Here is a 26991-nt window from a genome sequence, read left to right as displayed (position 1 = left end):
CCTGCACAAGGCAGGATGCAGTCTAGCCTAATATTTGTTAATCTATGATAATCGGTGTAAGTGCTGCATAGCGAAAACTTAGCGTGTTTTTCTAGGGATATACCACCCCGTTGATGCAAATATTTGCTGTTGCAAACTGTTACTGTGCGTGCAACTGTCGGAGGTTGCCTGGTTTGCTGCTGATAAGATTAGTACAGCGAGTGACAGCCTTGAACAAAATCCAAATCATACATTAATATTAATATTAATTAAACCCATGTAAGTTAATGCAGAATAAACAGTAATCAGCAGCTAACTCAACAACTGTGGTAAGCTGTCCACTCTAGCCACAGGATTCTTTGTTAGAAGATGTTAGAAGATGTTAGATAGACACTTCACATTACATGTTTAGAGAAAAGGAACAAAATCATCACCAAGTTATGCTTATGTTAAGGAAAATAATACAGAAAAGTTATGGGCTTGAAAGTGCAAAATTAAGCAAGTCTTGCTCTTAATATTTTTTATAACAGAAAAGAAGAGGCTGTCACTGGAAAAGATTGAGGAAAAAATTCTGAATACTACTTTGGAATAAGCAGAATGATCTAGCAGCACGGTATTCTTTATGAAACTATAACGAAAGCATGTTAATACCTATATAACCTGTCCATGGGGTGCGTTGACTTATTTTTATTAATTGAACGTACTTTGTATTCTGCGCCTCATTTATTACATTCTATGTCATATTTGCTGTGACTGCCGGGGAAGGGTTACGATGAAGTCAGAGGCAATGAAGATGGGCGCTCATTTAACAGGTGCTCCACTCCCTTTGTTCTTTGTATACACATATTCAAATCACATAAGGCAGGGGACAGGATAGGGCCTGTTAACTCATTGCTGATTTCCCTGGCAAATAAAGCAGCAGCTGCAGGTCCAAGCCCTGGCTTAGCACTGAGAAGGTGGTGGGAATTGTGTGGGGCAGGATGCTTTCATGGAGCCCTTTAGCCAACTTCTTTTGGGACTTACAGTGCAAAATATATTTTCTGCTTGTAGGTAAGAAACAGCATGAATTATATTTGATTGTCATTGTGGAAGTGTGAATTGGTTTTATACCTCTAAATTTAAAGATCTTTCTGTTGTGTTGTCAGATGTTTTATTTTGAGAAGGCAGCCTAGAAGCTTTCAATCAGATAGCGTCACCCTGTTTTAGGAGCGGAGCGAGAAACTTTTAGCAACTGACAAAAATTAGCACTGTACATAATCTGTAAATAAAACATGGGCATTGTTTACATATATATTGTCACATTTTATTAAGTATTATATACATTGTGTGTTCTTTTTAAGAAGTAAGGCTGGATAGATACTGAACCAAAGTTTATACAGAAGCTGTTACACATCTCTTTAAAAATGCATTATGTTGAGACAGTGCTGACACACTATTTTTTAGTTCACTTAGTGATGCCTTACAGTTAATAGGGAAAATTTATATTTAATATTTAAACTTACTTGGTATTAAAACTAAATTAAGCTTTCAATCAACCTAAGAATGTCTTCCCATTAATAGTACATTTGTTTGGTATCTGGGTGCAGTTTTTGTAAGTATACTTTTGTTATCCGTGCAGTTGGTAAAAAATAGATGTTGTGTGCTCTTTGACAGGAATATCCTGTGATCAAATGTTAGATAAACTTGTATTTCTACAAACTCTTGTAATTCATTTTTTCTGTAATTGTTTTTGTAAATATCATCAGAGGGAATATATACTATTACAAATGTAGTGTATCCTCTACTCATTCGTGTGTAAGGACAATTTTTCTTTTATCTTCTTTGTTAACTTCATATACTGTCACCTAGTTTCCTTGATTTCAAGCTAAATACTTTGCCAAGACTTTTGGCTTTGTAACAATTGCAGTTTTATACAAAGTTTATCAGATTTCTTCTTTAAAAATGAAAACGGTGTTTGATAAAAAAATACCATGAATATTCACTTTATCTACATTACAAATTTTTTTGACATTTTTTATTAAAATCCTGCAAGAGATCCTGGTGTGCAAGCAGAGTGCTTTATTGTACGGAGTTCATCAGAAGTCTCATCGTATACCCTTACTCAGAGAAACATGTTTCCTACTATGGGAAATGTGCAGCTTGTACTTCATATCATGGCAAGAATCGGGCATGACACAAAGCCCACCAGACATTGACCTCAAAGGCAAGAATTAGGTCAAATGACCAAGCTCAGTGGAACTTGTTCTTGGGCAAAAATCCCCAAATGGGGAAGAGTATGCCCAAGTTCCTGTTGCTATAACTGCGGGGTATAGGAATTGCAGATTTCCTGGTACATTATGTCTCTTTTTTCTTAAGTGAGCATATTTGCCACTGATCTAATGGCACTGCACTCCAAGTTCAAGGTTTTTGGAGAGTGGAAGAGCTAAATGAACACTAGTGAAAAGCAGTTGAGAATCCAAAATCACTTTGACAAGGAGATGTGCATGTTAAATTCAGAGAACGATCAAACCTCGCTAAGCAGGTTTGAGTTTATGCCGTAAACTCAAAAGTTATGTCATAGTTTTTTATTTAAACTAAAGCTGCAGCCCTTGTTTTATGTCAACAACGATTCTGTTGTGCTTGCTAATACTGGTGACACAAAGCGAGATGGAAGCAAAGCACAGATCACTGAGCTCCAAATGGAGGTCATTTTGGTAAAACCCACTTGCTTTACAGTTATTATACAAAAAACTAGGTTTTGGAATTCCATCGTCTTGGGAAAATGTGTATTATATTTACAAAGCTATAGAGATAGGCTTAAATTATATGGAATTTGTGCCTGATGAGAATGAAGTAAGAGTTTGGCACATTGGTTTGGTTTCACTATTTACATTAATTCAAGGATTAGTCATAACAGCCTTCAGTTTTGCCTAAAAATCAAAACTTACAAAGTTAGTCTAATATTCCAGACTGCAAAATATTTGACCTCTGTTAAAGCCAGAAGTCTCCCAGCATTGCTGCTCTCAAACCCTAGCCTTCAGCAGATCACCAGTGTCTCCTAACAGCCAGCAAAGCCTGCGCTCACCCAAAGCCACCCCAAACAGACTCCCAGGGAAAATGGGATTTATTCCCTGACCACCTCTGTTCTTTTTAAAATAATTTGCCTGACTGCAGATCAGAATGTCTACTACTGACAGAATGTCAGCCTGCTACATGGAGCCGCTTTTCCCCTTAATCAAGTGGAACCAAGTTAATTTACGGTTTCTATTCCCACATTTTTTAACTGAGAAAAAATTAAGTTTTCCAGCCACAATTCTCTTTATCTTACTCTGTTATTGTGATAACTTCTATACTGGTAGTCCGTTTTCCTTGTGCTCACTAGACCTGGTTGGTGTTTGCCAATTTTTTGCACAAACAGATCTGTGAGAAATATTATTTGTTATACATATTTTATGATTATTCTGCAGCTGTTACTGGCTTCTTGTCCTACAGAACAATTGGTTATTGACAGCTAGATAAACCCCAAAATCAAGCAATGTCATGCGTAAAGAATGAGGAAGGATATGGGCAGATATTTTAATTGATCATTTACAGATCTCCCAGTGTTTGAGAGATGGTTTTGACTTCATTCAAGGAGATTTAAAAATTGAAATGTATTTAATGTGTTGTATGAGATACGTTTCCAACAATAAATATTTTGTGTAGGATTTTACTGAGGAATTATGCTCTTTTTTTTCAAATGGACAACAGCAGTTTAAATCTGATTTGTATTATAAGGTTCACAGGGAGGGAATTCGCCTCTGAGAAATGTTACAACAACCAGCAAAACTAATCTCCCATTAACCAGAGTCTAGTAAGTCCCTGAGTTGTGCGGCATTAGAAAACACTGCAAGAACACCAGGCCATAAATATTATTAAAAAAGGTTAGGGGAGGAGGCTTCAGTTTGATGTGCTTGAGGTTTTTCATCTAGAAAAAGTTAAGCATGTAAATATCTCTCTCCTGTGCATCCTCCACTTAAGTCTCTCCATATTTTTCTACACTCTTCTTCCATTTTTTGTCCCATTCTTCTCTCATCTCACCTGTCCCCTGACCGTCCATTCCACAGCAGTCTCCATGCAACCAGAAATCCTCTGCGTGCTTCTTCTTTAGCCCCTGAGAAGATGGGTTTGCCGGTCTTTCCGTCAAGGGATTTCACCGTCTTTATGCACATCACCCCTATAGTGCTCTGCCACGTTTTCCTTTGGTTTCCCTGCCATATCCTCAGAAATGCTGAGCGCTGACTTCTCTAGTTGAGTATAGTATTACTGAGCTTTATGAAAAGTGAAGCCAGCCATAAAATTACTTTTTTAGGGGTAGATTTTGTAGCTGGCTTTCTATTGATATAAAACCTGCTAGTTCCTGAATGGACAGAATACGACCAGAGATTTCTTAGCAATCGGATCTTTTCCTGAAATACAGTCAGTATAGCTGAGATGGTTTTGTGCAGCACCTTCAGCAGCACGGACCACATTGCTGGCTGCCCACAAGACAGTCCCCTCCTATGGCATCTCTGCTCTTCTACTTTTCATACCCTTCCAGAGTACCTCTAATATTAATTACTGGCATTACATATTACCATGCTGCGTCTGTTACCCCCACCCCCTTTTTGTGTCCCTACCCTGATCCCCAGCGACAGTTTTCTTTACTGTTAGCTCATGGCAAACAGCTGTGCAGTGAGGTTTGAAGGTTCTAACCCAGAAGACACATACATATTATGCTACAGAACTGATATTTTTATCTTTTCCTGCTATATAACCTAGGAAATTAGACACAAATGAACCTTTCACCATTTCTTTTTGTCATAAAGACAAATGCTATGAAGGTAGGAAATTCAAAAAACAAAGTTATCTCTGCATTATATTAATCTGTAGTAGCACAGTCACATATTTTTCACACATAGCTCCCTTTACAGGTAGAAGGAATGCGTACTTCAGCAGGGGAGTTACTTTTTTGTTAGAGGCATTGGGAAGCATGTCAAGAGGAAGATGTTCGGTAGCAGGAAAGGAATAGATGGTGCATGGTGAAAGCATTGCCTGTTGCCCTGGGCACTGCATTCTCTGTGTTTCGAGTGCACTCCTATGCAGTGGTAGACAGATTACTTAACTTTTTTACACATTATTACTAATAATAGCTTACTTTTTTCCTAGGGTTTTGACTTAGCACTTGCAGTGTGTTTTTCAGCAATACTGAGCACTCAAAGCTGAGCACACAAACCTGCAACTAAAGTCCATTGGAGTTGCATCTTGAACATACAAAAACATGTTTATCTGTATTTTGAAAAATCCGGTCCTTAATATTTCAAATTGATCATCCAAAATGAGTTGCTATTTTTGCTCTTACTTTTTCTATGTGCATAAATTCCTCATCTGTAAAGTCTTACCAATTGTAATGGTGTTGTGAAATCAGCTCATTAACGTCAACGCTTCACACCATTGCTGTACTTGCAAGTACTGTGGAAATCAATCACTCAGTCCTAAGAGTAAAGTTTTAATAATGTTAATAAAGCTGTCTAAAGCTGGCACAATGAAAAATAAAGTGAAAGGGAAAGATGATGATTAACTCAGGAGTGGCCTTTTTTGCCCCTCTAACTGAGGCAGGATTCTCAGAGAACAGGATTAATAATGTGTCTGAAAATTTTGCTTTTGTGCTGTTTGTCAACAGCAAACCTTAATTCTGCGCCTTCCTAAAATTGAAATGCTAGACGTTTGCAAGTTTAGTAATGTTTCTTGAATTTAGTCTTACGTGTACAGTGCAGACGGCAATAATAACTATTTATCATTTTAATCAGACAAATTTGTGGAAGTGCTGCTTGTTAGATTTTCAGTCAGTTTCTCAGTATAACTGCCAAAGTAACAGTAAGAAATTTTTCCCTAGCTAAACCCAGGAAAAAAAATAATCTTAAAAATAGAGTTTGCAATACAAGACTGTTAGACAGTATAAACTCTAGAAATTGGAAATATTTTAAAGGGAAAATATTTTAAACATTAAGGTAAATGCAAACCTTTGACCTTATGTCAGACTTTCAGCAATAAAAGATCCTCTACCTAAAAATGGCAAATATCCTTCCTTTGGCTTTTTGCGTATTTTAAAGCTGGAGGTCTATAGCTAGACTCAACGTCCCTGACGTCAATGAGAGTTTGCCGCTTTCTTACTTGAAATCTTACCGAAATCTTACACAAAAAAGTGTAAACTTTAAGTCTGAGGGTTTTTTCTCTGGGAGAATTTCTCGTTTGAGCTTTCCAGTGTTTCCATTTGTGTTTTGGGTTTGTTTATTTGTTTGTTCTTTCATTTTTATGCAGGTATTTGTTCGGCCTTAAAGTTGACGGTACCATCTCATACCATCCATGGTATTGCGGGACAACCACTCCATCTTACTGTTGACTACAATTTCAACGCTACAGCTTCTGAAATCCAGATAATTTGGCTTTTTGAGAGGCCTCAAAGTAATACAAAATACTTGCTTAGCTCTGTAAATCAAACAGTAGTTCCAGACTTGGAATATCAGCACAAGTTTACCCTCATACCACCAAATGCATCTTTGATGATCAATCCATTGCACATCAGTGATGAGGGCAATTATATTGTAAAAGTCAATGTCCGTGGAAATAGGACAATAGCTGCCAGTCAAAAGATTCAAGTAGCTGTTGATGGTAAGTTAATAAAATATAGTATCTTCATTTTGAAAATAAAATGGCAATAGTCTTGATTTACTAGTTCTTAGTATCCAGTTACAATAGTGTAAAATTTAATCCAACCGTACCAGAATAAATACTAACAATTAGGTTGCTTTGTTTTCTACTGCTGCTGAGCACAAGCAAAAAAATTAATATTAAATTAGACAAACTTCTAAGAAATAATGTTTCATAAGGCTCTGCTGTGCTATCAATCATGAGGATGCATTAACTTTCAAATAGTCTTTCTCCCTGGACAACGTTACCTTTGCCTTCTGAAACTACAGAAGAGGAGCCATTGACTTCTGCTGGTGACCTTGTGTCTGTAAAAGAAGCCCAGATCTTAATTCCTAAAATACTGAAGTTCCCTCTTTGTACTGTGCTCCTTCATGGGCATACTAAGAAAACAAAAAAAAGGAAATAGATAAGAATGATCTAAAAGAATGACAAGAGGCTACTGTAATTTATGGATTATACAGAGGGAGCCCTGTGACTGTTGGGCTTGAAATAATTAAATGAATGACATATTGACCTGGCAAAGTTGTAACTGCCATTTAACTCCCTTGCTCGTCCCAGTTTGCAGCCGTCCTCACGACTGGATCGACAGCGTATTTCAGCGGTGCCCAGTGTCAGCAAAGCTGCAGGCAGCCACCCTGAGAAGTGGCACACCGCGGGCAATGTCATGCTGGGCACTCTTTGCATTTCAGTGGCCACAGGGATGTGCCTACGAGGCAGGAGCTGGAGGCCATGCTGTACCTGACTACAGCCTTTGTTCTATTACCAGTAATATCACCAGCCAAGTTTTATTTAAGTACTAGAACAATTCTTACAGCCACCAGCTGAGAATACACCTTTTTTTTTCAACCTTTAACCACATTTAATAAATAAAATTTGAAATCTGAGTACTTCCCAGAGAGGATGATGGCTGCTATTTGTTTCGTCTTGTCAGTGAAGACTGTAATACACCGGCTGTCACTTTTATAACTCTTCATATCTCTTTATTTTACAGTTCCTGTCACAGAGCCAACTGTATATACTGAACCATCTTCAGGGGCAGTGGAGTACGTAGGGAATATTACATTAAAATGTACTGTGGAAAAAGGTACAAGGGTAGTGTACCAGTGGAGGAAAAATGGGAAGCCTCTCCATGCCAGTCCTACTTATACCTTTTCATCAAACAATGCAACAGTTCTAATTGTTCCTGTTGTAAAAGAAGACATTGGGAACTACAGCTGTCTGGTATCTAACCCTGTCAGTGCAATGGAAAGTGAGATAATTGCACCAACCATATATTGTGAGTATATGAAATATTCATAGTTACCTTTATACAAATGATCTGGCTGGAAAGAGTGCCTCTAACTATGGAAACGGGCAGAAAACAGTTGAGTCAACATTATATGTGAGCTTGCATTCAAAATGAGCTTGTTTGTAACAGCTCTAACTTACAACAGTATAATAAAAAGTTACTCAGTGTGATGTAGTTGTGAAGATGTGTCCAGACTGCAGAATTCACACAGGAACTTCGTGAATTCCACAGGACAGACATCTTCAGATCTGGAGGAGATGTGACTCAAATGAAAAAAGTAATCATCAAGTGGTTATACATGAAGATATTTTTTAAAATGGAGACAGCAAACTGTATCAAAAAGCTAAGTACAGCGAGTGCCAGGCTGAAGAACTGGTATTAGTGGTTTTCCTCAAGATCATTTCAAGTCCAGTCCTGTTTAACACTTCCATTAATGACATCAGCATATAGATTGGGAGTATGTCACTAAAGTTCACCTGTGACATTAAACAGAGAGGACTGAATGACTTTGACAGAGTAATAGAACTGGTATGAAATTTGCTAGTAAAAATTAATAGGCATACACTTTTAGAGAATAAAAAGCATGAACTGCTGATGAGATGGAGATTGGTTGGGAAATATCTGAACTGGAAGTGAGAAAGACATGTAATTCTGGGGACTGTTGGCAAAGTATTTCCAATAAGGAAATAAGGGGAATACTAATGGCACACAGACTATGAGAGAACATGTAGAATATTGTGTGCAGTTCCTGCACATCCCAGAGCAATGGTCTTTAACTGGAAAGAAACAGAACAGAAAGGAATGCTAAAATTAGCAAAATCAGAGCTGAAGGGAGTGTTTCCTTTCCACGTCAATTGGGAAACATGAAGGAGCCAGAAGAGTTGTGTAAAGGCCAACGTTTGCAGAAGAACAGACCATAAGGTAGCCTTATATTTTGACTGGAAATGATAGCAGAGGGAAACTAACAGTGAGCATCGACTGAGTTCATGAATGAAATGAGTTAGGGGAAACAAAAAATTGGTTTAATCAACATTCTACAGTTACACTTTAAATCTTAGGAAAGGCACTCTTACTCTGTTCCTTATCCCTCCTGTAATGTCAAAACTGAGTGCCTCCAAGGTTTGCGAATAACACATGCTACGTATGTGATCTTGCCAGGCTCTGATCCTTATGTCCTTGGGGGTCAAAGTCCTTTTCAGAAAAGAGCTGAGGTCCAGACAAGTCAGGATCTACTTTGCCACCAGCCCTCTTCAGATATAACCAGTTTACTCAGTGGCACAGTATGGGTGGCACAGTGCAAGGAATGGGACTGGATTCCTGTCCAACCAAGGGCTGGTGCTCACTCTTGCTTTTGCCAGGCTCTGTAATCTGGCAGCTGGTAGACAACCCATGCCCTGGGCCTGGAATGATTGCCCTGCCAGCGTATTCAGAACCTACACTTCTTACTATGTCATGTTTTCCTCCTCCACCTTTCATCTCTGGTTATCCATTCTGCTACTTATTTATTTTCAGTTATAACTTGGAAGAATTGGATTAGATGATGTCTTGCATCTAAAGTGTGTGTGTGGGGTCTCTACACTTCACCAGGAGAAGAGAAAAAGACTTCCTAAATTAGTGAAAACTAACACGCACAATGTTAGACAAGAGCTGATCCCTTAGGTGCAACTTATAAAGTTGTCAGCAATGCAAACACGACGATGAAGGAGCTGCTGCAAAAAGTCCTAAACAGGGCAGATGTGAATTGAGTTTCCATTCACATTAGAAAGAGGAATCGTAATAAAATGCTCTACAAGGAAATATCCAGCACTGATGGATTTTTAATGTATCATTACCATAATAAAAAAAAATAATTATCATATTCTTTCCTCAAGGTAGCACATTTCTAAATGCCTGCTTTTGTACAGTCATAATCTCAGCTCACTTAAGTGCTTAAAGTGCTAAGAATGAGAGCTGTATGCGTATGAGTGTGCTGCCCCTACTGCTTTTCTCACTTTAATGAGCTACGAATGCACCTTATACACCTCTCTCTCCAAAGAATAGTTACACAAAACTCGGGGAGCCTGTATGCGGCACAACCTGACAGCCGCCTTACAATGCAATAAAAGCAGGTCAGGCTAGAAAAAATATCTGCCACTCTTGCTACCTTTTGGACTGCTCTGTTCGTTTGTGGCACAGCCCCTTTGGCATTAGAATTTCTGACCTGTTGCACACAGGATTGGCTCCAGAGCACTTACCACACTGTGTCCAGTTTTGGGCCCTTCCCTACAAGAAAGACATTGAGGTGCTGGAGTGTGTTCAGAGAAGGGCAACAAAGCTGGTGAGGGGTCTGGAGAGCAAGTGTTATGAGGAGCGGCTGAGGGAGCTGGGGTGGTTTAGCCTGGAGAAAAGGAGGCTGAGGGGAGACCTTATCGCTCTCTACAACTACCTGAAAGGAGGTTATAGAGAGGTGGGGGTCGGTCTCTTCTCCCAAGTAACAAGTGATAGGACAAGAGGAAACAGCCTCAGGCTGCGCCAGTGGAGGTTTAGACTGGATATTAGGAAAAATTTCTTCACCAAAAGGGTTATCAAACATTGGACCAGGCTGCCCAGGGAAGTGGTGGAATTGCCATCCCTGGAGGTATTTAAAAGACGGGTAGACATGGTGCTTAGGGACATGGTTTCGTGGTGGTTTTGGCAGCCTTAGGTCGATGGTTGGACTCAATGATCTTAAAGGTCCCTTCCAACTTAGACAATTCAATGATTCTGTGACAGGTGTCTGGGACACTTCCACTGACAAGGTGTGCGCCCTTCAGTCTCAGTTCTGGTACTGCTTCCTCCCTTCTCCCTCACTCAACTACATGTATTTTCCAGCAAATTTGAAAAATCTTTTGAAGTTCTAAACTGAAAACCTATTTTTGACCCAGTGTTTTCACAGAACTTCCAAATCTCAAAGTTACATCAGTGTCCACATTTATGGAACTTTTTGCTGTTTGAGTGATTGTGTCATACAGCTCAAAAGATCTATATGTATCAAAAACTTTGAGATTCAGTCTTTCTCCACATGTAGAAATACTGTTCTAAGTATTTGCACTTTCATAAGGTACTTTTAATTTCATGAGAACTGAGGATTTGCTTTTCGCATAATTTAAAATTTGAAAAAATCATTAAGAGAAAACAGTGCAATGCTGGAAGACTGCAATACTTGCTCTACTGTCCATGTCCAAGTTAGTGATGGGAGTTGGGATCTGACTTCCTGAGCTGTATGAAGTCACATAATCCGGTCCAACCTCTGCTCTGCCTGCAGAGGTGGTTTGTCTCCCAGCTCCCAGTTGTCAATAACAATCCAGAACAGGCCCCGGGATCTCTATGTGCCATATGTCATTGCTGCGGGGGAGTTACTGGAGGTGATAATAAAAAAGGTCACCCACAGTAAATACCTGCCATCTGCTTGGAAACTGTAACAGTCTCGTGGTGATAGGAGCAATTGGAAATATTCCCACAGAGCAGTAAATTGTTACTCAGAACAGATGATTTATTATTTTACAAGTCATTTAGTTAAGTGGCCTTACTGGGACAAGAGGCAGCTTTCTGTTGAGAGCGATACTGGAAAGGAGAAGTAGAGATGAGGGATCCATGAAGGCTGTCACTGTGCTCTTTTACTGAGAATCAAAGGCGGTTTGTTCTTCATTTCTCACTTATATTATTCTGCTTCACCATTAGCTATGATGAAAATGCACCCCAGAACATGGCTATTGCAGTAGGTTACCCAGAAACAAATTATTTCAAGATTGAAGTAGCTGCTGTCGTGGAGGCTGCAGCAGAACTTGCTGTGCTGTGCTGAGGAGTTGAATTCAACAGACTAAGTGGAATTTCCGTCCTTGGGACTTCCCAAAGCTAGAATAAATTTGGTCCTAGAGAGGAAATGATTAATTACCTTCAGAATCATCCTTGAAACTGTATGTATCCTTCAGCTACCTGGTGCTTAGGGATCTCGATGATGTGCGCGATGCCCGGGAGAGGCAAAAGACTGATCCAGGAGATCAGGTTACCCAATTCTTGTGTTGACTTCATCAAGGAATGCCGCTTTTCAGACCTTGCCAAAATTTGACTATTTCTTAAGAAAACCTTCCTTTGTTTTTTCCAAACAGTTCCCCAGCTGGTGTGCAGCAGTGTTTTTATAATGGTTTCTTTCGACCTGCAGCTTTCATACAAAAATGTAGTTGTGTTGCTAGTGTTATCTCTCTGTGCTGCACTGTTACGGTACTGCTAAAAAAGCACAACTCAATTCTGATTCTTTTGCAGACTGTGGTAAATCTCCCACTGTAGTGAGGGGGCACAGAGACCAGTCAGCTATTCTTGCCATTTATCTATTTTTACATACATCAAACGTTATATTATCAGTGAAAATAAAAGCTAATTCTTCTAAGAAAGAATTGAATAGGAGGTACTACTGAATCGCTCTGAAAAGTAAAAAGTACGTTCCTGCCTATAAATAGTACGTGAGGGGTTTTCCTTTCATTTATGAAAGAGTCAAAGTTCAGTACATCCCTCTCCTTTCCCATCTGAAAAAAGGGAAGTAAACCCCTATTAAGGGCGAGCCCGTGTGAGAGGCTGGTGTTCTGAGCCATCCACGGAAGCATTCAGCCCGAGGGAGGTCAGCCAAGCCAAAGTAGCGGTGATAGGTCTGCCTGCGTTTCCCAGAAATGCTTATTACAGGGTCAGCCGGCTCTTGGATACAGTAAAGCAAATGACTCAGACACTGCAGAACCTGTGAAGTAGCAGACCAGCACCTAGAGTTTTAAAAATGCCTTTATTCTTCAGAGTGGCTCGTGCCATGTAGGTGGGAGCAGAGCTAATTCATGCTGAAGTGAATCTGTATTGCGTTTCCCGAGTAAACATCATGCATGATGTTGGGCCTTCCTCAAAATGAGACTGCAAAAAGCTTACGGCTATGAAATAAGTTGAAAAAATTAAAAATCTGACAAATTTTACGGCCAGTTAACTAATTTCACAAATGTTGTGAAACATGGACATTTGGTTAAAAGTGGACTAAACCGAGGTCCTGGTGTGATAGTCTGCATTCTCTCGTCTAAGCCTTCACAAAGGAAAAAAACCCAGAGGCACAGACAAAACGGCCTATTTTGTGCTGCATGCTGTTTGCCTATGTGTTCCTGAAGAATAAATCATTCTCATAAGGAAAAAGACAGACAGCAAACAGAATTCTGCACGTTAGAGGAAGGCCTAACGCCAGCCTGAATTTCCTGCTGAGAAACAGTCTGAAACGTGCCAGTGCGCCACTTCACGTAGCAGGGAATTTCACATTCAAACCCAGCTACACTATCTCAATGCTTCCAGACAACCAGAGGAAGGTGGAAATATTGCTTGATTGCATTGGCTACAATGGGCATATATCTGCCTTTTTGCTGTGCCATTCTGTGTGAGGCGCTTGTCAGCAGCTTTACTGAACTTCGGGGATCCTACCAAAAAGGATGTCTCCTGGTCATTCTACGTATTTTCTTCTTTTGGCTTCTGTCAATATTAGGTCTGTGCACTTCGATTATGCATGTAAGCCCTTAGGGAATTAGCAACATTAAAATGATTAGTTCTTTTGACTGGAAAAAAGTAATTTAATAAGGCATATTTTGATTTTTATATTCTTTACATTAATGTCTATGTAGATCCCTGTAAAAATAGATTTTAACATGTAAAGACATAAAACCCCCATGATCTGAAATGATCTATTAAAAATAGCATGGGAAATATTCTTATCATATTTAAATATATTGTTTCCTTTCCCATTTTCCTATGAAGATTACGCTAAAAATACCTAGCTGCTCAATTTTCTGAATTATGAGCACATAACGGTCAGACAATAGTCCAACAATAGGAAGATCTCCTCCTTTACTTCACAGCTTTTCCAATTGTTTTCAGTTTTAATTATTTTTATTGTACTGACCGATGCATAGACCTGTGCTTTTTTCCTAAACAGCGATTAGATCACTATTAAGTGGGTGTAGTCTGAGATAAAGCTAGTACAGGTCAAGCCGTTGAACGGAAAGCCTTTTAATTGAAATGAGTGAATCCAATGCCAGCCGTTCTAAAGGCTAGCCTAATTTCTAGTCTAAAAATTCTAAGTTTAGTCTAAAAATTCTAAGTTTATAGATATGCTTCTATTTAAAGTTTGATTATATACTTTAATTTTTCCATTATGTTTTCTTTTTTTTCAATGCAGATGGACCTTATGGACTTAGAGTTAAATCAGATAAAGGTCTGAATATAGGGACGGTGTTTACAGTTGGCATGGGGGAAGTTATACTGTTCGACTGCTCAGCAGATTCAAATCCACCCAACACCTATTCGTGGATTCAAAGGGCTGACAATACCACTCATGTAATCAAATATGGACCCCATCTGGAAGTTGTATCCGATAAAGTGCCCCAGAAGACAATAGATTACATGTGCCGTGCTTTCAACAACGTGACTGGAAAACGAGATGAAACTCACTTCACAGTCGTCGTTACTTCTGTAGGTAAGAACATTAATTTATTGCTGTAGCTGCAACATCTGAGCAGAGTGTCAATGCCAGAAAAAGGAAATAATTCTTAGAGGCAGAATATATATCGGAAGTGAGGTCTTGCTAACTATGTATGGCCCTTCAGTGGCATCCAGGCTCTACTCACAGTGTGACACAGCTTGGGACAAGACCCACGAAGATGCTGAAGTTTTGTCGGAGTTTGACGCTAAAATATATTTGGCCATTTGGAACTTTATCCCTTGAGTAGGAAAACTTCCTTGGTAGGCAAACCCCATCATGACCAAGTAACATGGCAGTATTATAGTCTCTAATGCTGTTTCTTGCATTTTGCCTTTACAAATGATAAAGATGAATGCAGAGAATGAGGTGGAAATCTGCTGAATGCCAAGGTGGGCCTTTCCTCCCAAGGGCAGGTTTTGTCCAAGGCTCACTGTCTCACAGTTTTCAGGAGCTGTGAGCCCTGGGGCCACCAGGTGACCACTACATGGGATAGTTTCAAGCATACATTACTGACTAAAATAACCAGGCTCAACATATTATATATATACATATATATACACACACATATACACACACACATATATAAAAAACATATAACTATATATAAATATATATAAAATAACCAGACCTATCAGCAGTGAAGGTCTTTAATATTTTGCCAGTGTGGTTAGGTATTATAAGAACCTTAGTTTAGTGTATGGTAATAATGCAAGCTGTGAGGATGAAAGGTTTTATTACAATCTGTTCACAAAAATTATTTCACTGCCGTATTTATGAATCTATGGATTGACTGCTAGGTTCTGCTGAGCGCACACCTTTATTTCTCATACATTATAACCATTATACAGTTCCTGTATGAGATTGCATTGAACAGCAACAAAGCAGTTTTTCAAAAAATCTCCAGAAGCACACGGCGAAGAACAAGATATTGAGGAAGTCTGATATCTCTTATTAATACAGATCAATACAAGTATTTTCAGATAAGGATTGTACTCTATTAATGTTCAACAAGATAGAATAGATTGCCTTTTAGAAAATTTAACAAAGCAATTTCACCTGTGTAGAACAAAGAGCTCAGCCATTTGTTAGTCAGATAAAAAAGGAGAGCAGATGTCCGTCATTCAGGCTGACTTCGAGATTCATCTCAAATCCATGGCTTTAAGTATGCTGGAAGGAAGATGGGTTGCAATTTGACAATGAGAATACTGCACTTCAAAACTAAACGTTGTGGTTAGTGGAGAAAAAAAAATGCAACCCGAGCTACGTGTTCCTGGAAATTAAAATTACATTTCTCCAGGAAATTCATGCAAAATATGATATATATATATGTGAATTTTCATCATAAGTGTTAAAAAAATCCTTTCAAAGCCCAAAAAGAAGGGAAAACTCTGCAGCTTTATGTTTAGTTGCACTTAAAAGCATACATTTCCTAATTACAAATATTTTGCCTAAATAAAGCTTTTTAAAACACTTCATCCTGTGTATTTTGAAAAAAAAAAAAAAGAAAAAAGTGCAGCCATTTTCTTCTTGATGAATATTTATTCAGATAGCACGAATTCCAGCTGTCAAGCCCACACTTTGCGATGCAGGACTGACTGAAGTATGAATTCACCCACGAGGCTAAACCTCTGAGATCCTGCTCAGGCTAAATTCTGGTTGGAACTGAACAGAAATTTTACAGCATTAGACATAATAAACAAAGATTATGAATGTTATTCTATATCCCTTCTCCCTGAGTTTAAATTTGAGTTTAAAATTGAAATTATTCTTTTCAAAGAATATTTTTAAGGTCTCAGCTATTTCTTCAGCGTTTGGCTTGGGTTTTTTTTCCTGAGGAAAGCAGTACATTGAAAGAGTATGAAAAAAATTTGGTGAAATTGCAGTGATTTATTTTCCCATGTCTTCCTGATGCAGCTGGTTTGAAATCCACATATTTAATCTTTGGGATAACCACCGCACACGCAGCCAGCACATCAGTGGTGGTGTACAGGAGTTCATAGAAGTACTAGAAACACATCCAGCTAAGTAATGCACATTTGAATTGTATTAATAAAACTGGCATTGACAAATACGCAGCATTAATTTACCTGTACCGATTGTGACATGGCCTTTAATTACCTTAATTCTGCACAATTCAGAGCAAAAGGAGAAAATTAAGGGTGCACAAGCAACTGTGTGTGGCATTTCCTAACTTTCATATTCCTGTGTGCAAATTCTATGCAAATGCTTTCAACATGCTTTTGTGTATGTGACTTTATACGTATTGTGTTTGGTGTGTATTAGTAAATCCTCCTAATTGTGTTGTATGGGGAAATAACTGCTGCTAATACATATCTCAGCAAAAGGCCTGAGCAAAGGAAAGAAATACTTTTGATATATTTAGACGTGAATACAAACAAACATTATTTATTAGCTTCTGATGGGATCTGATAAACAACCAGACTGTAAGCGATCTGAAAATCTTTCGAAAAAACACAACAGTTCAGTTATCCCCTCCTACTCTACAGCTCCTACAGCTAGGAAAACCCTCCCACCTGTCAAAAAGTGTTCACTTAATTGTCACCGAAGTTCTTGGTAGTTTGGTGTTTCTATGCCTAAAATTAGAATATTCATCTACTTTTTGTGATTCCGTATTCATGGGTTACATTTACTGACTTTCCTTTAGTTCTAGGTACCAATCCATTCTGGACTCATTTCTCATATGTGTCTCACTGCTTTTCCAGTTCAGGAGATTTGTGGCAGAAAAAAAATATTACCACCTCGCCTCTGTCTATTTTGTATCTGTATGCAGGTTTACTAGCTTCAGGCGAATTTCAAAAGATGTATTTTTCAGTGTCATAATAGCACATTGTACAGAAGAAGAGACTAAATACAGTACTCATCTTCTTTGTCACAGGATTGGAAAAGCTGGCCCAGAAAGGAAAATCTTTGTCATCTCTTGCAGTAATAACGGGAATTTCATTATTTTTGATCCTAGCTATGGCCTTTTTATTCATATGGAAAAGATATCAGCCACATAGAGGTATGTAAATGTTAAGCACGCTCCAGCTCTTCTTTTGAACCATCAGAGCAAAAATAATGATTTTTTTTTCTCTCTTCTTTTCAGTGATACAACAGAAGCTGCAGAGCAGGTACAAAATAAATCATTCTTAGGTCTTGAAGTCCTTTCCATCAAGAGAATTGCATTTTATCGTATTAATTTTCTTTCCTTGGCTTGCGACATCAACCTGTAAAGCATGTTTATGTTTTCTAGGCCAGAGGCTGATTACAGAAAAGCACAGACATTTTCAGGTAATGTTAATGAAAGAAATGGGAGCATAAGGTCAAAATCTATACCTGGGGAAAAAAAAAAGCATGTCCACATCCAAAAAAAAAAAAAAGAATGGAAGGGAAGTGTGTTTTTTAACTTGGGCTGCACCCCTCTATGGTAGCTTACTTAAGATAAAACCAAAATGACAACAGGTCAAGCGTGGGTTTAGCTCATGCCTGGAGTTCACAGCAGTATGTACCCTGTTGGCTTGAACTCTAGCTGTTAATCCCAGTAGGAATCACCTCTATTCTGCTGTTCTCACCAATATGAAATAAAGGAGTGTTATTATGGGATAGCAGAGAGAGGTGATATGCCATGGGAGGATCACACTTCCTAATGTTCGTGGCACCAATCAGTACCAAAATTGTGATATGTTAATATGACATTATGGTATATATATTTTAGCCTCTGCCACATTCTGTACTGCCTTTCTCTGTGTCATCAGGACCCAGTGTTTTTGTCACTTTTCCCCCCACACCAGGCTGGGCAGGAGAGGCTGGCGAGCAGCCATCCTCTGGAAGGGTAGCACTTTTTTCCCATCCCTTTCTACCAAAGCATCAGAGCAGGCCATAAACTGCTACATGCAAGTGGACAGGGAAGTATATGAAGCTTAGGAAGGTAAGAAAAAGTCACAGAGGGTCCTTCACCTCAGCAAGTGGTATCGGAGGAGAGAATTGGAGGAAATGTCTTTCGTGCCGCAGCCTTTGCTGTTGGGAGACAGCAAAGAGACAACCAAGAGTCTCAAATCTCCTGGCCAGTGAGAGGGTAGAGAAGGATACTCCCACCCTAACTACAAGTTGTATCTGAAGTCCCAGATACAATTTGTCACCTGGTTTAATAATGATAGAACTGTAGATCAGAGAATCAGAACAGTTAGAGTTGGAGAGACCTTAAAGATGAAAGTGGTTTAAAGCAACTAAAAACCCCAATATTCAGATATTTTTAAAATTAGTCTACATTACTTTGCCAGTCATTATTTCCCAGGTTCAAATTACACCTCGATACCTTTTTTCATGTTTGTTTGTTCTAACTTTAGGACATGAAAGTGCTTTGGATGATTTTGGGATATACGAATTTGTCGCTATTCCTGATCTTGCCACTGGTTCTAGGGTATGTGTTTTTACATCATAAACTGATGCTTTCTTTTCTATTTCTTAAGGTGTACTAAATATCTCTACTAGAATCCTTCTGTCAGTTTTATTCTGTTGCTTTTTACAGATGTCTGTATGACTCCATATTCATGGCTATTTTTTACCCAGTACTTACTCCTTCTTTACTGTGTTACTGGTTCTGTACTTGTATCAACACGGTGCAGTAGGGAACTAACCAAGCTCTAAAGACAACAATTCCAGTTCAGCTACCCCATATTAAAAGAATCCTGGTAGTGCTGGGTAGCACTGAACCACTTGTGTCACACAAGCAAATAAACTATTGTGGTGCCATTCTCTCCCTCGGCCCTACTATTGCTGCTCATGCAACGTACAACTTCGGCAGTGCAGAAAAGCCTCAGGGGGGTACTTAAAGTTTTCATTGTAAAAATATGCAAACTAAATCTCAGCTATATTTCACAAGAATTATTTAGTTAGCTTCACGTACTGCAGGGGAGGACTTAAGCACAGGAATTTTGCTAGCAGAAAAAGCCCTGCTACTACATGTGCCACTTTTCTGCATTGGGGCTTTGCTGACGTGACTGTATAGCAGTTGGAGACCATTCTGATGTGGTGTAAAAGAGCAAATTAAAAACGAGAAATAGGGCCACAAAATTTAGGGTCAACAGACTGAAACTGTGAGGGAGTAGAAGCAGCAATTTCCCTTTGCTAGGGAAAATTTCTGGCAAAATAATCTCGTACCTGTGGAGAGCATCGATATGGTCAGGTAAGGGAGAGCTCTTAAAACGTGAGCGCACAGGGTCACATCAACAGTCACACCTATTTTGTTATTATGATTAGTTCTCAGAATACACGATGTATTAGGAAAAAGCAGCCATAGATTAATAAACCCTTTTCTCTGCTGAGGTTAGGTGATTGAAATGGACATTTCTAGGGCTAGAGTGCTATTGTAAAGGTAGAGGACAGACTTTTACAGCAGCAGAGATAAAAGGCTTGTAGAAAACAGAGGAGCCAAACTGCATCTGTGAAAGTTTATGACCGACCGTAGGAGGCTTATTAAGTACAGAGATCAGGCCCAAAATCATCACAGCGTTAGGCACGCTATGATATCCCTTAGGCTGATCACGTCACAGAGTCACATTCTTGCAGAATCAGGGCCTTAGTAGGAGGGAGAGAGACAGGTGACAAGGACAACAGAATGGATGCACAAGCAATGAAATCTATTCTAATTTCCAGTAAAATTTCAAGAAACAAGAGAAACTCCACTGGCTTATGTTCAGTTACTCAGATTTATGGCATTGCAGATAAAGTCAGCATTTGATCCACTGATTCTTTTTAGTTATTTAGCAGAAAAAGGGAATAATAAGAAAGTGGAGATAATGAAGAACTGGAGGTTGGGTATAGGCAGAAAGACTGAGAATTCCTTATGGATGGGGAGTCTAGGTGTTGTGTTGACATAAGAACAGATTTGTATAGTTGATATAGTGAATAATTTCATTATTACTTTATTTATGGAAATTCCTTGCTGTTCTCTGTCTTTGACACGCTGGTGGGAGTTTTATGCTGAACCTTTTCCCTGAATATTTTCTCCTTTTTTACTGTCGATTCTCCTGCTTCTCTCTTTATTAATTGTTCCTTCCTTGGCTTGTGGTACACTAATATAAAATACTTGCTGTATGAAATGCAAGAGCTGCATCCTAGATCTTCTGAGATCCTAATTGAATTTAAAACTATTGCTTTTCGTACTATAAATGTGATGAAAAACTTACTCAAAGTGAAATGTAAACTAATAGAGATGAACTGTTAATTCCATTGATAGGGAAAAGTTAAAAAAAACCCTAGAAGTTACTTTATCAGTTTAACTTCTGTTGAATCTTTTTCCCATTTGTACTTACAGTAGTAAACTCTTTGCTACTTTTAGGTTTCAAGTCAATCTGTTCCTGGCTCTGACTTTGTCCCAGGCCAGGATATGCTTAGCACAGTTTATGAAGTTATTCAGCATATTCCTGAGCAGCCGCAACAAGACCATCAACAGTAAGTTACAGCCCGTGTTTGCTCACGTGGTAGCTCAAAGACAAATAATTTTGCATCCAGAACAATTTCCATTTTTGTAGCTGGTGTTTGATTCCAGCAAGAGGGGTAGCGAAGGAAAACAGGTATAAGCTACACCAGTTCCTACACTGTTTCCTATCCAATCCCTCGTTTTTCCTCAAGACTCTGGTCTGTTGTTTCATCATGCCAGTTTTGTCAAAGCGTGCAACAAAAAAGATCTTCAAACACAATTTCAAATGAAAATTCCCAAATTCCCAAATGTTTTAAGAGGGTGGCTATAGTTTTGTGGCACTGAGACATCAGCAATTCCCACTGAGCAGGTTAAATCGTCAATCAAAGCAGTTTAATCGGCAGCACGGCTTCCAGACCGGCCAGCTGTGTGCCAGGTAGAGCTGGGGGGAGGCTGCGATGTTGAACCTGCTGAGCTGATCAATAACTAGTGGTTGTTAAAGTGGTCACTGAAATATTAATGGCCAGTGCTTAGTTACCTGAGTAAACAATGTCTTCATCTGTATCTTAAGTAATGGGTTAGAGCAAAAGAATTCTTGTTTTGCAGTAGCCTGGCTGGGAACTCCACAGAAACACTGTTGCTGAGTCAAATACCAGGAAGACCACAGCACGTTGTGCTTATGCAGTTAGTGGCTGGTAGTCCTGGTTTTGTTCAAGTCACTTACTTCATAGCACTTCTTGGCATAGGAAGAATGAATACACTGTAAAGTTTCTGTAATTGCGGTATAGCTGCCATAACTCTGTTGTGAATATCGACAGTCTTTCTTACAAATTAAGAACAGCACACAAGACTTTATTTGCTAACAAGCCTATTATATCACATTTTTCATATTTTTATGATGTGTTCTGTTTCTCTTACGGTTGAAAAGGAAAATACACACTCTTACCAATATACTATCAGTTGGCTGAGTAATCACAATGTTTATGTGACTGCATTAGCATCCAGTACTTACACTACTAAAAATTTTGTGCAGGTTACATCTTCAACTGTGTGTCCAAATTATGCATCCAAACATGCAGCCATGCTTGTAAAAGCAAGCTGATCAGTGAGAAAGCAATAATGAATTGCTAATGACATTCTTGTTCTGCTTGGAGTTACTCACTTTGAACCTTAAGATGATTTTTCAAACCAGATGTAAAAAATAGCATTCATAAAGTACATCTTTTCTCATTCTTCCTCCTACATGTCTTTCTTCTCAACTTTTTCACTGATACATGACCCCTCTAAAAAAGAATAAATTCAAAGTAAAGGTAACTTGAGCTTTGTGACAGTTCAGATTTCAACTCAAACTTCACAAAATATATTCTGTAGTTGTAAAGGACACATTTGCATAAACCCATTTTGCTGCTCTTTTCGTATATCAAGATTTTTAAAAAGAAACATAGGAAGACAATTTTCCCTAACAAAACTAAATCTGCTAAACATGATAATGGGTTAAGTACTCAGATTAGAAAGACCACTTCCATGAATTTTCTTCCTGACCTGCCGCGAAGGAGCACTCTGAGTGGTAAATAAAGGACAACCAAGTTGATACCGGTACTTGCAGCAGGATGTTTCAGCATTCAGTGTAAGGGAAAAACAAAACACCACAGAACAGGGAACGGAGCTGGGAAAGTAATTCCAAACTCCTGTAGTGCAAAGTAATGATTGCTTATGGATGGATCCCACGGACTTGGTATGCAGCCATCTGCACAGTAATCAGCAACGTTCATGGGAAAAATGATACAGAACTTGCCTGCGCTCTGCTTACAGCAGGGATTTCTCTTCGTACAAAACAAAAGAACGAATATTATGGGAGCTGAAACGGTTTGTTGGTAAAGTGATCATTTTAGTTTTATTTCCAGTGGTTCTGACTGGAACTGCTGTAATTTCATAAATTTATTATAATTAATGTGCAAAAAAAAAAGTCAAAAACACTGTTTCATTCTCAGATTTACAGTCTGAGAATCTTTCAGAACCTCTCTTTGAATCTAACTTCAGTGTTAGCTGATGTTCTCTCTGATGTGTGCTAGCTGATGTTCTCTCTCTTGCTGTTAGAAATCCCAGTGATGGTACCAGCAAATTTGCGGACTAGCCAATGCCTAACACCCTGGGAATAGCTTTTTCATTCCACTTTTCCTTATGCTTTTATCAGCCTTTTTATCCACTCATCCACACATGCACATATGCCTCTGACACTCTAAATAATTACAAAATTGTAGATGTGCCCCAGCTCTTAAAAAGTAAGAATACTGCTGGAAACTAATTAAACTCTTCAACTCTCTTGGGTTTGGACTGACAGACTCGTAACCTAATTGCAGTCAAAAAATGAGCTGAGATGATAGCTGGCTTTGCACTTTATCATTCGCAGGATGATATTAGTCACTGTTCACAACAACTTTTTGCAGATTTACCTCCCCTGCTCCTCCAAAGAATCAAAGGGGAAACACAAAATCAATTTTGGGGGAAACTGTTCTTCTCCATCTCTGGGCTCCGCAGTCACAGGACGTCACGTGACTCACATACTCCACTATTTCATTAAACAAACTCTTTAGAGCCTTTTGGGGTGGGGTGGGGATTGTGTATCCTTGCACGTGTTTTAAACTAAATATAAATCCTGTGACGAACTGGACAACAGGCTCTTCCACACATGAAAGAAATCAAAAAATGGCTGCCAAAGCTAAGGAGCAAGAAGTTTACCCAGCTTTTATACATAGGCACTGACAGCTCACAGCTCTGAGAGCACAAACTGTTTGTGACTGAGGTTTCATTTTCATTTCAAATGAAGATAATTTCACATCTTCTCCCTCTCCTGTCATACATGCTGTTCCTCTCAGATCAAGCATTAACCGTTTCAAAAGTTTCTGCTCCGCCAGCTGCTGGAGAGCCATGAGGCTGCAAACCCTCGCCAGGCAGTTCAGCATCGGCTTCGTTCACCGCGGACTACGCTGGCTCAGCCCACCAGTGCCGCTACCCTAGAGCAGGTGCTCAAGTACATTACTGTTGGTAATGTACGAGCAACTTGAAATATCTGTACTGATAAAGCATCCGTGTGGGGCGATACATTAGCCAATATGTTATTTATGGCTCAGGCCTGTCTTGCCACTAGTCACATCTTTTCAAAACTCGTGATCTTATGGATACTAGAAATTCAGTCAAATATCGGTGCATCATAAATATGTCCCCGGAGCTGTCTCTCATGCTGAAGAACCATTTCGCTTCTGTGATTAGAACCATTTAGAATTTAGTTTATTTATATGCTTGCACCAGTGTACTTTAAAGAAAAGAAAGGCAGCATTGTAGACAACTGTTATCATATCTGTTTTTTCCTAGATGTATATGACAACATGGGAACAGGAAATCAAAGCACCTGAAAATACAAAAAAGTGACTTCTTTTTCTTTATTATATATTGAAAGGAAATACCAACAGCTCCAAGAATGGCAAAGGATTATGCCAGCTTTTCTTGAAATACCAATTTCTCTTCAGACTGACAACAACTTTCCTTCGGGTGCTCCAAATTGCCCATTTTTTTAATATTGGTTTTTTTGCTTCTTATTAATTAATAGGGCAGTTTGCTTCTTTTTAACTAATAGTTTCTTAAAAAACATGTGGTTTTTTTCATTCCTTACATTTTTTTCCTTATTTTTGAATACAAACAGCTTAAAAATTGCAATATAAAACCTGTATATTTTATTACAATAATAGGTGGGAGGCACAGGGAGGAATCAGGCCCAAGATGCCTCCCACACTTGTTTTATTAAAAAAATGGCAAAAAATATGTGTATGGGATTTTTTCATTGCGGTTGACTTTTACAAGAGAAGGTCTTCATATTGGCATGAAAAGTAATAAATGCAATGTGTCAGATTGGGGTTTAAAATAAATTCATTCTTTTAACTCTTTTAATGTAGCATTATCTTTTAATTTACCAACACAGAAACTGATCTGTCAGGCAGTTACAGTTTAAAAATGTACATATGTATATTATTCAAAATAATGTGTTCCCATTAAATTCTCTTTCCTTTGCATTTGAACTGGTTTTCTATTTGCTGCCGAAGAGCCTGTTTCTCATTGACTAGAAGAGCAAGTAATAGTCAAGTAATTTCTGCAAGCTGCAAAATGTTCAAGCTATTTATACATTAAAATTATAATTCTGCAGTGCAAATGAAATCAATCTTACTCTGTTTAAAGAGACAGTGGGCTACAAGTCCCTTCACGAATAGAGGAATCCTCTTTCATAAACTTTCTGTTAGCAGGTGATTGAATCCTGCAGGAAAATTCACTATTATTTTCACAGGGTCAGCTATTAGATGGCATCGGTTAGCTGCAGCCAGGGGAAAGGGGATTTATGTATTGAATTTGAATAATCTACGGGACTGGGGGAGGGAGGGGGAAGGATACTTCTGTAACAGCTAATCATGTGGAAAATGATTAGGGCGAAAAATGAGAAAGCATACAGTCCACCCTTTAAGACAGGTTGTATGGGATTATTTAAAGCATTCTGTATTACAAAAAATAATTTGCATTTATTTAAAATACCTCCCTAATCCGTATTTACTAAATATTCTTACCGCCTTTTTCAAAGGCAAGGAAAAATAACATGATTTTCAGTGAATATTCTGATGTCACGATGCTGAAAAAAAGGGAAAAGGACGACTTCACCATTGCATGTGAGGAAGAGAGGACTCTGCACTTCCCAGAGGCAGTTGCTGCTGCAGATTTGGGAGAAGTACTGAGGTGATCTCAAAGATAACTAGTCACCAGATTTGCTCCCTAAGAAATAACCCTCTGACATGAAGGCGTCAGGCAGAAGCTGTAAGTAGAAACGTTTGGGCAGAACTCTGAAGTACCGCAGTTGTCCTGAAGGATCGAGAGGCTCAGGGCCATCCCCACAAATTCTCCATCGTTCATTCAAAGCTGACTTCATTTTTGTGTTTCAAATTAGGACAGCCCTTTGCAATGTGCAAAGTCTGATTTTCACACTTTTTCCTCCTCCTCTTCTTACTGGAGTGGATGTCTTAATTGCTCTGAAGTGAGAATACAGGTTTCTGAAGTGCTTGACACCACTCCAACTTACCACGTTTGATGCCACTGCAGGGCCACGGGGCAAAAAATGCAGATGATTTACAGAAGTAACTGTTTCTCCACTTCTGGAGCCTCTGTATTTAAAACTGCAAGTAGTATACATTGTTCTAAGTATTTTTGTGACAAACAAAAATAAATCAGTTCAATATCAGTTCCGTCCTTTGGTCTTTTAAGCTCACCGAAGGCACATTCAGCCCATGCCTACGTGCATTATAAGGCTCCTGAAACATTTTCTTTCAGAATCTGTGGTCATGTCTCGATAACGGATCAGCAAGCCATTTCAAATTAAGCCATCTGTCGATAATGTGAGGTGACTTTAGCAATCTAAGACAAAAGTCTACCCTAACAGTCTTTTAAACTTCTGCAAAATACCCGTACAGTATTTTAATAAAGTAATGTTGTTTATGCAGCACATGATGTCTAACATTTCTGCAGGTCCATGTATGGCTATGTATTTTTACTGGAAAGGACGTATATCATTAGGTTTATAAATAAGGAACAAAAATCTGCTTGTTGCTCTGGGGAAGGTCAAGTCAAATGTCTCCTGGAGGCCCTGCTGTACCCACCAGCCCTACTGCTGCCCTGGGACGTCTTCTCTGCATTGAGCTACCACCTCTCTGTATGTATGGGAATGCGTATGCAGGTCATGGCAGCCACGTTCCTGCATACAAGCAAAATTTACTGACCAAAAAACTCAACTGGCAGGGAAACTTATTTTGCTACAGGAAGAAGAAAAGCTCATCGTCTGGTTGAAATAATTCTTCTAGCTACAACAGCAGAACTAGCTCTGCAAAGAGAAATATGTTATTGCAAGGGACAGAGAGCAAACACAGGCAAGTTGCCTTCTGCTTATATTATATTGTTCTCATCTATTTTTGTTTCACTGTGTCTTGTGTATTACTGGCTGTTAAACAAAAACATACTAGTGGTTTAAGTTCCTATTCAAACTGTGCTCGT

At 38.9% G+C, this 26991-nt stretch overlaps 1 protein-coding gene across 5 annotated transcripts; it reads left to right on the top strand.

The window, feature by feature from the left end:
* Positions 1–771: 771 nt before the first annotated feature.
* On the top strand, positions 772–26991 carry HEPACAM2 (HEPACAM family member 2). Of its 5 annotated transcripts, XR_010069826.1 has the most exons (11): positions 774–1029; positions 6298–6648; positions 7679–7963; positions 14187–14483; positions 17386–17511; positions 17596–17620; positions 17743–17780; positions 18836–18909; positions 20830–20942; positions 25535–25764; positions 26760–26991. XR_010069826.1 is itself a non-coding variant. In XM_063324839.1 (10 exons), exons 1-10 carry the CDS (start codon positions 960–962, stop codon positions 23926–23928), a joined length of 1521 nt encoding a protein of 506 aa, XP_063180909.1. In that variant the 5' UTR covers positions 772–959; the 3' UTR covers positions 23929–24273. The 5 variants fall into 5 exon arrangements, 4 of the variants coding, with proteins under 4 accessions (XP_063180909.1, XP_063180910.1, XP_063180912.1 ...); XM_063324839.1 differs by lacking the exons at positions 25535–25764; positions 26760–26991 and adding an exon at positions 23787–24273 and having other exon boundaries at positions 772–1029; XM_063324840.1 differs by having other exon boundaries at positions 25535–26991.

This window comes from Chroicocephalus ridibundus, chromosome 2 (genome assembly GCF_963924245.1).
Source record: "Chroicocephalus ridibundus chromosome 2, bChrRid1.1, whole genome shotgun sequence".
NCBI classification, from domain to species: Eukaryota; Metazoa; Chordata; class Aves; order Charadriiformes; family Laridae; genus Chroicocephalus; species Chroicocephalus ridibundus.
This window is presented reverse-complemented; position numbering and strand designations above follow the sequence as displayed.

What these genes read in the sequence shown, in the direction of transcription:
- HEPACAM2 (XM_063324839.1), top strand. Translation starts at nt 960, where the DNA reads ATGCTTTCATGGAGCCCTTTAGCCAACTTCTTTTGGGACTTACAGTGC. An exon ending in GATTCAAGTAGCTGTTGATG is followed by an intron (nt 6,649 to 7,678) that starts GTAAGTTAATAA and finishes TTTATTTTACAG; the next exon opens with TTCCTGTCACAGAGCCAACT. An exon ending in ATCTTGCCACTGGTTCTAGG is followed by an intron (nt 18,910 to 20,829) that starts GTATGTGTTTTT and finishes TGCTACTTTTAG; the next exon opens with GTTTCAAGTCAATCTGTTCC.